Below are 9,888 nucleotides of genomic sequence, written 5' to 3'. Positions count from 1 at the left end.
TACTTTTGTTTTTTAATTCCGTGTCTTTTGATTCCTTCACAGCAAAATGCTTCCCCAGATCTCCAAACTCCCTGAAGGATTTCAATTTCCAGCCTAAATACCCAGCCGAGTGTGCTCCGATTCAATTCTCTCCTTTATTTCCTACCTTAAAAGTCACATCAAAACCACTGCATCTCCTCTCACTCTCCTGAGGGGTTTTTTAGGTTTTTAAAAAGTGTTTCGTAAAGTAGGTTCTTCATTAATCTGTTTGTCTTAAGCTGCTTAAAAATACTCATTGGCTGTATCAGGAGCCGAGCTTAAAAAAAAAAAAAGTGCAGGATTTGTGGAGGATTGAGCTGAATTTCTTAGCTGTCTGGAACTGGCATTAGTGCTCCACCAAGATCCTAATATTCCTGCTTTCCCTGGTACTCACCAGCCCAATTTTGGGTTCATGAAACAAAGTCATGTGGTTTTTTTTTTCCATTTTGTGATTTTACTGCCTTCTGCTGGTCAGAGACGATCAGGCTGAGCTTAATTTTTTATAATCAGCACATGATCTAACATTTAGCTGCAGTGAGCTGCCAACAATAGATGCTTTGTGTATTTCGTGGTGTTTTGGTTTGGGTTTTTTTCCCTGCAGCCTCATGGATATATTTCACATAGGAGGGTTGATCAGTAAAGAGGATTGTAGGTTTTAATGTGCAGACTACATCTTGTTCCAAAAGTCTGCTGTTGGCCTGCGGTGGGGATGTAGCAGATCACCTTTCTAATCCTTCCCTGCCTTTCAGCTCCCTGCTTGCCCTTTGCTCCCAAGATAAAGAAAAAAAGATTTAAAAATAAAAACCCCTGTTGCTGTTTGCATAAACTCATAAAACTGTGACAGTGCAGAAAGAAAGAGGCCTGCTGCCTCCAGAATTTCATGATCTGTTCTAGGAATTATAGTTGTTTAAAGTTTTATCTTTGCTTTTATTCCCTGAGACAGAGATGGATGTTCTTGTCTGTCTGTGTAGGGGCTGCAAGGTGGAGAGCTGAGGAGCTGACAGGGCTTGGATCTGCCTAAATGTGCAAGGAATTATCCAGCTGATCAAAGGAAATGGCTCTTCCCCTTCCTGCACCTTCCTGCTCTCAAATTTAATAACCATGCCCTGAATTGATGGGCCACACCTGGATATACCCTGTAAATCCCTGGGCAGGCAGGGGATGAGAGGGAAGGTATTTATTTTCTGCCTTTTTTGCCACACAAAACAAAGCTTTGATTGCCAAATAATCACTCAGGCAACCATAAATAATTGTCTGTAAAAGAGAGAGTTTTCTTCACATCCACCAATTCCTATTTCTGTAGGAAAGGTTTGCAGAGGGAGTGGGAGGGAACTGAGTTCAACAAACTTATAACAAATATCACAGAGTTCACACTTGCAACATTTTAATGGCATAAAACCATCTCTGAGCTCCATTTGAATGGCACAAGGAGATTTTGAAAAAATATAATTTGTCTCTATTTTTTAATAGGTGAACAAGGTGTGTAACACCAAGTGGCAATGGCAAGATTAAACATTAGAGGAGATACTCTGATTTATGGAAATACACAACATTTATCCTCCAAACACTGCAGAATGGTAAGAGAACACTGGGCAGTGGGGAATGAAGCTTCTGCTCCTGCCACTCTTCCATCATCAGTAATCTGCAATATATTTAGAAAAGCTCATTAAACATTTGGCCAAATGTGCTTTCCCAAACATTGTTGCCTGAGGAGAGCAGACCTTGGGTCAAGTAGCTGGAGAGAAGGGAATTTTCCTCATTTATTTTTAGCTTCATTTCCTAGGGAAGTAAGCCATCTGTGGTCTGTTTCCCTCTGGAAAGTTTTGAAACTGCTCTGAGTTCAAGTTTGCAGAGCCTCAGAGATGTTAAATAATTCCAGTTTTTGTGGGAGTGGCTGCTCAGGTCAATGGAGACTCTGGCACGGGAAAAGGGGAGAACATGGGAATTCAGACTGTGAGAGTTTGTGCATCTTTCAAACACAGTGAGGGTGAAGGGACAGCAGGAGCTGGATTGCTCTGATGTAGTTCCCCCCAAAATTAGCCAGCAAACTTCTGCTGGGACCACTCAGTCCCTCCAAATCCAGATTTCCTTTGTCCCAGGAGGAGGAGGCTTCAGCAGGATGAGTCTGTGCCCAGGCTACCCTTAATGAAAGATCCTAATTATGCAAAGGGAAATAAAACACATTAATACCACTTATAGGGTGCTGAACTGGGAAAGGTTGAGAGCTGTGCTCGGGGTGGAAACGTGAACTACAAAAATGATAAACATGAGCAGGAATTAATGGAAGGAATTAATGGAAGCTCACTTGGGAAGACTTTGAGTCCTTCTCTGGGTAGATTTAATTTCTTGAACCCACCTTTTGAAGTGAAGAAATGCTAAATAAATGTACCAGGAGACAGTGGAGCAGAAGTGAAGCTGCCATCAAACACCACCATGTGAAGAAGGCTCTGGAAAGGCTGGTACAGTTCTGTAAAGGAAATAACAGGGATGTCAGGGATGTAGTGAAGGCTGCAGCAATTTGGAGAGTCCTCCCTCCTTCAATCTCCTGGTTTCTCCAAGAAAATTTGGGTACTGGGCAGCCTGAGAAGAGCAGCACATTCTCTCCTGCCAGAGCTGTCCAGAGGAGATGGTGTTTGTGACACTCGTGTAACTCTTTATATTTAGAGAGTTTTTGCCAGGAGAGCCGGGGTTTGGCCCTTCCCGGGGCTGCCAGGAGGTGGCTCCCTGCATTTGCAGTCCCTATTTACGCCTTTGTTTATGGAATTACTCCGGACGCCTTTTCCCTGGAAAATGTTTCCCTGCCTTTGCCCTGAGGAAGTTTACGTCAGGAGAACAAGGAAGCCCTGGGCTCAGGAAATAATCTGCGAACAGGCAAGGCAAGGATCAGTTCGCTTCTGACCAAATGTTTTCTGGCTGGGATCCAAAGGGATTTTTCTTGTGCAGAACCTAATCTTGTACGATTAGGGTCAAGGAGTTACGTGTGTGTTGGTAGGGTGCACTTACCAATATATAGCCCAGTAAAAGTCATCCTCAATTATAAAAGAATCATTTTAGTCGCATGTTTTAAAGGATGCAGGTGGTTCATGGTGAATTAATTAAATGCTGCTTCATTCTTCCACTTCCAGTGTCCTGTGTCCAGGCCATGGATCCTTTTTGGAGGCAGGGATGTTTCCCAAAGGCTGATGTGTTCTTCTGTTGGAACCCAGCGTGGAACAAGCCAGGTTCCTGCTTTTGCTTCCTAAAACATGGTGAGGAATTACAGTGTGTTAAAGAAGAGTAGCTATTCAGTATCCTCATAATGGTGGTAAAATTCCAGGTTTTACATTGGTTACTATGTAGCCTCTATTCAAACATTAATTAAAATTAACTTGGGCTGTCTGGAGGTATTAATTGCATGTACACAGCCCCTCCACTCTTGATTTGTCTTCACCCTCACTCTGAGGTACCAGACACCCTTGAGGACAAGAAACTCTGCAAAATAAACAGTGTAGCACTCCCAGGACATCATGAATCACACACAATTTCCCCCTGTTTTAAAAGAAAATGGTTCCATTTGCAAGAAAACTTGCCACACAAGTGTTGTTTCTGAATCAGGGATCTGCTAGTTCCTAAAGAATTATTTTTTGTGCAGCTGTAATTCCATGTAACAAGTTTCTCTGGTGGTCACATTCTCCTCTTTGCAAAGCTTGTTTGTTTCTTCAGACCAAGCATTTCCTTCAGTTTATTCACTTCTAGGATGACAAAACAAGAGGCACAGGGATTGTGACTGTGCCTGTAAGAGGCAACCCTCACCTTAGTATCCGAAATAACACTGACACCACCACATCAGTCCCCCCATGTTCTTACCATGAATTTTTTCTTTGGCATTATTTGATTTATAATGGCTAAAGACTGCAATTTTTTTTCTCTCTTATTTCTTCATTTTTTTCCTTGACTTCTCTTGGTTAATGCTGCATGCACTGCAAAATTGAGGGTCAATCTGCAGAAGTTCTTGGGGTTTTTTGCAAGGTCACATGAACATTTCTACCAATGTTAGTGATCTCTTACTGTTTGAACCCACACACTTTATAGACTTGCTGATCACTATCTGAAAAGTAATGAGGAATAATTTTCTGGAATTCGCTGGGTATTGACTATTAATTGAGGGATTTTGCTCGTATTTAACCCAACTATATGGAGAAAACCTATTTCTTTGCAAAACAATGCCCTCCTGATGTGAAGGCAATAATATAATAATATTATATATATATTACTTTTTATATATATATATAAATAAAATATATATTCTTTATATAGAATAGATGTTATTGGATAATATAATGTAATATAATATAATATAATATGTAGATATTATATAGATAATTTTTATATATCATATATCTGTATTGATAGAGGTCCATTTTAAATCCAGGTGGGATGGCTGGAGCTCCTCTGGGCCAGCTCTCAGCTACAGAAAAAGTCAAGGAAAAGCAAAGGAGACATCAAAACTCAGCAAGTAGTGCCCAGAGCCTCACCAAGGTCCTTTCTCTGTGGTAATGACTGGCAGGAGGGGAAAATGAAACCTAAAATCCCAAAGGTCTGCAGTGGACCTTGGATACTCCATGCCCTCTGTGTCAGGGCTGCTGGGGCTGGGCTGCTCTTTGCACCCTCTGGCAGCTGGAAGAGTTTTCCTCTCAGAACTGCAGATTCCCAGTTTTGGTCTCAGTGTTTGGGTTAGGCAGGGGTATTTTGGCCTCCTGCATTCCAGACTGGTGCCATTTTGGGTATAAAAAAGGGGAGAAGAGGAAGCATTGCTGGTGATCCCTGATGCTTTGGTCTGTTCTTGTGAGCACACACACTCAGATTTGGGAATTTGATCTTAAAATTCCAGACTGCTTTGGGTTGGAATCCAAATCTCATCCAGTTCCATCCCCCTGCCATGGCAGGGACACCTCCCACTATCCCAGGCTGCTCCAAGCCCTGTCCCATCGTTCCAGAGATGGGGCAGCCACAATTTCTGTGGATGTAAGGAGGTAAATCTCTTATCCCATGCACAGTGTGAGGCCCTTCTCTGGTGTGCAGTTCTGCTCGCCGGCAGCAGCTCCAGAGCAAGAGTCTTTTGTCTTGGCTGAGGTCTGTGGGACATTTCCTCCCCTCCCCCCTGGAGAAGAACATCCCTTTCTCAGTGCCTACAATGGGTCTTTGCTCCCAGGGTCTCTGTCTGTGTGACACATGACAGCACCTTTGTGTCCTGGAGCACAGCCTCACCCGCAGGGAGTCACTTGGTGGCTGCATTAAATCCCCTGGCATCACTCACACACAGATATTTGCAGATTTTAGGGCACTGCCTGTGCAAACACACACAGACAGCAGAGCAGAGGAATTGCACACAGCTGGAAACCAGCAGCTCCTGCCAGGGGAAGGATTGGTGTCCTCCATGTGAGGGAAACCTTCACACAACCCAAGCAGATGGAGTGGGGGGAATTAACACTCCTGCTTTGGGACACTTCCTGGGTGACTATTAATAGTTCCCTGGGTTGGATTAGTGCACAGCATATGTTGGGTAGCAGGGACTTGGTGTTATCTGCTAGATCATGTCCTGGGCTGTCTTTTCTTGAAGTCACAGAACAGTAATTTTTGTTAATGACTCCCCACCTTCTACCTCCTCTTCCCCTTAGATAATCCCAAACCATGATGTGGTTGGAGACATTGCTAGTAATGGCATGTTTGGTGGGAATGGATGGTACAATCTTCCAACCATCTCCTAAAATCATCATTAGGGACAATTTTTAGCCTTTTTGAAGGAAAAGATGGGATGATATGGGGCAGGATTGACTGGGAGCCCAGTTTTGTCTGGCCAAGGGACCTGGCCATGCCCTACAGACCTGTGACACCCAGCAATGTCTTAAGCTGCACCAGGGAGGGTTTAGGTTGGACATCAGGAGGAATTTCTTCATGGAAAGGGGGATTAGACATTGGAAGGGAGGTTTGGAGTCCCCAGCCCTGGAGGTGTCCAAGGAAGGACTGGAGGTGGCACTCAGTGCTCTAGGCTGGTGACAAGGTGGGGACTGGGCACAGCTTGGATGATCCTGGAGGGCTTTTCCAACCCCAGTGATCCTGGGATTCTGTTTTGGTCTGAGGGCTGGGGAGCGATGCTGAGGAGCCTTTTTCCCAAACCACTGGAAGATCCCCATCAGTGCTGAGAACAGCCCCAACTACTCTGCTCTCACTCGGGAATAACGCGGGACCGCAAGGGGAGCCCCAGGCCGTGGGGGTCAGGACCCTGGGGATGGGGACGGAGATGGGGACAGGGATAGGGACAAGGGCAGGGATGGGGACAAAGGATGGGGATAGAAGCAGGGATGGGGACAGGGGCAGGGATGGGAATGGGGACAGAGGACTGGATTATGGACAGGGGAAGGCATGGGCACAGAAGACGGGGATAGGGATGGGTGCAGCGATGGGGACAGGGGACGGGGATAGGGTCTGTGGCAGGGATGGGGACAGGGGCAGGGACGAGGACAGGGATGGGGACAGGGGCACGGATGAGGACAGAGGACCGGGGTAGGGATAAGGGCACGGATGGGGACGGGGACAGGAGCACGGATGGCGACGGGAGCGGGCCGGCGGCGGTCACTCCCCGCCGTATATGTGCGAGGAGCGGCCCCGCGGCGGGAAGGGGAGGAGGCGGCGGGCGCGGCGAGCGCCGGGGGTGGGAGCTGCGCCGCTCAAGTGCGCGGCTCGGCGGAGCATTACGGCGGCCGAGCGCTGCCCGGGCCGGCAGCGCGGAGCCCGCAGCGCGGCCATGGCCGAGCGCCGCGCCTTCGCCCAGAAGATCAGCAGGTACCGGGGCCGGGCGGGCCGGGGCGGCGGCGGCACCGCGCGGGGGGCGGGCGGGCCCGGCCGCGGGGGCTCCGCCGCTGCCGCGCCCCGGGGGCGGGCGGGCCCGGCGCGGCCCTCGGGCCCCGCGCCCCGCCGGCCTCCGGGGGCCACGGGCAGGGTCCGGCCGCGGGGCCGCGGCTCCCCCCGGCCGCCACAAAGGGCCCGGAGCGGGCGCGGCGGCGCCGAGCGCGGGGCCGCTCCCCCGGGGCAGCTCCCGCGGGGAGCGGGGGAGGGAGGAAGGAGGAAAGGAGCCGTGGAATTCCGCTCCCGCGAACAAAGGCCGGCCGGGCGCTTTGTGCAGCCCCTCTCGCCGCACGATGGGCGGCACGGCGCTCGCCCGGCCCGGCCCTGCCCCGGCCGCCTCCCGGCGCTGCCCCGGCCCCGCACCTGGGAGGGCAGCGCCGACCTCCCGCGGCTGGAAGATGGAGAGAGAGCTCCCTTCCAGCGCCTTCCTCCCTTTTGTGTGCGAGCGCGGCTGCTGCGCTCCTTGGACCTGCCGAGCTGCGCCAGGCTCGCGGTGCTGCTCAGCATCCTTGCGTTCCTCAAAGTTTGGCTATTTTTTGAAGGGGAGTATTTATAGAAATTTACCTGCCAACAATCGGTTTCTGCAGATTTACATGCCGAGTTAGCGTGTGGTTCCAGGTGGGAACAGTTTTTCTGTTTGCAGGTCAGACCAGGTAGCCTTTGGTGACCATGGTACCTCTCCTACCTGTAACCAGCAGTGCAGTGAAAGTGAGAACCATCGGTTGTGCCAGAGCTGTTCAGAAGGATGTGGACAGTAGCAAAAGGAGTCTCATTTTCATCCATTGAGTGGGAAGCTGTAGGTACAAATAGCTGCGGTTAGAGAAGCTGTGATGGAGAAGGGTCATGGGCAGGAGGTCAAAGGACAAGAGTGGGTAGGAGGTAGAGGAGTGACATCAGTCCCACCCCACTCATGATCTGGAACCAGGTGGAAACATTGCTCTTCTCTTCAGATTCTCTGCACATTTTGATGTGCACCAGCCAGAGGTTAGTGTGGCAGATCAAGGAATGGGGAGAGATGGCTTTGCTGCCAGCCCGTTTTTCCCGCTCCTTGGTTGTGGTCATAGGAATGTCACATGAGAGACAAGCCCTGGCAGTCAGTGTCCGAGCTGTGCAGCCCTGGCAGGAAGCTCAGTGAGGTGGCCCTGGGGTGACCAACGTGGTGCTCAGCAGTCCTGGCTGGTTCACTGGGATATAGCACAGGAGTGCCACTCTGTGCTCCTTTTGGGCTAATCTGGGTTGTGGCTGAGCTGTGCCACCTCTGTGCCCCTTTTGGGCTAACCTGATCCACTCCCTGTGTTTCCCAGTGTGATCATTAAACAGGATGGACCCAGGTGCTTTGCAGTGAGGTCAGGGCTGTTGCATGCCCACCTTTCTTTTACACTTGTGAGATTGTTGTGTTTTCTGTGGGGTTTCCCATGTTGCAGTGTCATATTCTGAGAAATCTCAAGTTCCTGCTTCGTGGTTTGCAAATCCAGTGCACGTGAAGGCAAAAACTTGTGGGAAGAATGTGTCTGTCACCTGGGCTGCTGCCCTTCCTTCTCCTGCTGGCACAGAACTGCTGGGAATGTCGCTGTTCCAGGGCACGAGAGCTTGGAGCAGGCCGTGCACGGAAGTCCCAGAGCTGTGCTGGTGGCTGCTGGAAGCCCTCCCCAGTCCCATTGTTTTCAGAAGAATACATCCCTCACATTTTCACACTCTGCCCCCCGGTTTGGCTGACTCACCGAGGTAGACGTAGCATTTGTCTTATTCACAGGAAACAGCCATGCTGCTCTTGCTTTGCCTGTGTGCTGCAAATGGATGTCATTCAGAGCCACCAACACTAATTCCTTTAGTCCAGCTGCACGTTTTTAAACTGGTGTTGCAGTTTAGACAACATGGGATGGGCTGAGCGTTTCTTGGAAGGCCCAGGGATGTGTCCCACAGCTCGGATTTATCTCTATGATTTCTTCAGCCACACTGGTGCCCCTCAAAAACCATGATCAGAATGCTGGTGCCATGCCCTGCCTGCTCATTGCATCCAAATCTTCAAATATTGGACAGAGGCTATCAGTAATTGCCTGAACCATTTCAAAATATCTTTTTAGGGCTATGTTACAAGGTGTCTTTGTGATTAGGTGCTGCTGAGTTTCTGCAGGATGGATTTGAACTAGAATTTGGAAATCAGTAATTCTTCTTGACTCCATCAGAAGAAACTCCTGCGTTAAACATATATGATGGGCTAATAAGATCTTGCCTCAAATTGCTAATTTTTATTTGAAACTGCATTGGTAGGAATTTTTTTTAAAGCTGTAGTGGATCACATCCTTCTGCAGCATGCTGGTGCTTCTGTAGAGCATGGAGGCTGTTGCTTCCATCTCAGTGTGAGAGCAGAGGAGATTCAGTGCCCCCTGTGTCTGGTGCACATTCCCAGCTGTGTTAGCCCAGGATGTTTTTTGGATATGGGGCTGCTTGGCAAAGAAATAGGATGTGGAAACCCCCTCACCAAAAGAGTCAGTTCTGAGTTGTGGATGTCCCAGGAACTGAGCATGTTGTGTCCCAGCACCCCAGTGCTTCCTGGGACAGAGGAAAAGGCGTGCAGGGTTTTTAGAGTTCAGAAAGAGAGAAAGGAGAACTCCCCCTTCAACCTCACATGGCAAAAACATTGCAGGGATAAACTCATGTAGGCTTTCATGTGAGCCCCTGACTCAGTGCCTTGTCAGTGCTCTTGGAGCACCCTGAGGCTGGGTTAGCTGGGGAATTCAGGCTGCTCCTTTAGTCTGACCATCACCTTGGAAGTGTCTTTGCCTGGAAAGAGTTCTGATCTTCTTTCTGCTCCCACAGTGGGAGAGGATCCCTGGGACTTTGAACAGCCCACCTGCCCTGCCCTCTGTCTTACAGTGCCTGTCAGCCTCACACAAACCCCACTGGGTGATTTTTACAGCTGCTCTGTGTTCTGTTGCTGAGAAAATTCAGTTTTCCTGTGCCCAGCTGTCAGTGGAGTCCAGA

General features: G+C 49.2%; 1 protein-coding gene across 3 annotated transcripts in view; it reads left to right on the top strand.

Annotated features, from left to right (window-relative positions):
* Positions 1-6,770: 6,770 nt before the first annotated feature.
* Positions 6,771-9,888, top strand: part of DOCK7 (dedicator of cytokinesis 7) — a 95,095-nt gene continuing 91,977 nt past the window's right edge. For all 3 annotated transcript variants that reach the window (XM_058809036.1, XM_058809035.1, XM_058809034.1), the window contains exon 1: positions 6,771-6,840. In XM_058809036.1, the coding sequence (XP_058665019.1) occupies positions 6,803-6,840 (38 nt within the window). In that variant the 5' untranslated portion in view covers positions 6,771-6,802. The remainder of the gene's footprint in view (positions 6,841-9,888) is intronic.

Source organism: Ammospiza caudacuta, chromosome 7 (assembly GCF_027887145.1).
Source record: "Ammospiza caudacuta isolate bAmmCau1 chromosome 7, bAmmCau1.pri, whole genome shotgun sequence".
Lineage (NCBI taxonomy): Eukaryota > Metazoa > Chordata > Aves > Passeriformes > Passerellidae > Ammospiza > Ammospiza caudacuta.
This window is presented reverse-complemented; position numbering and strand designations above follow the sequence as displayed.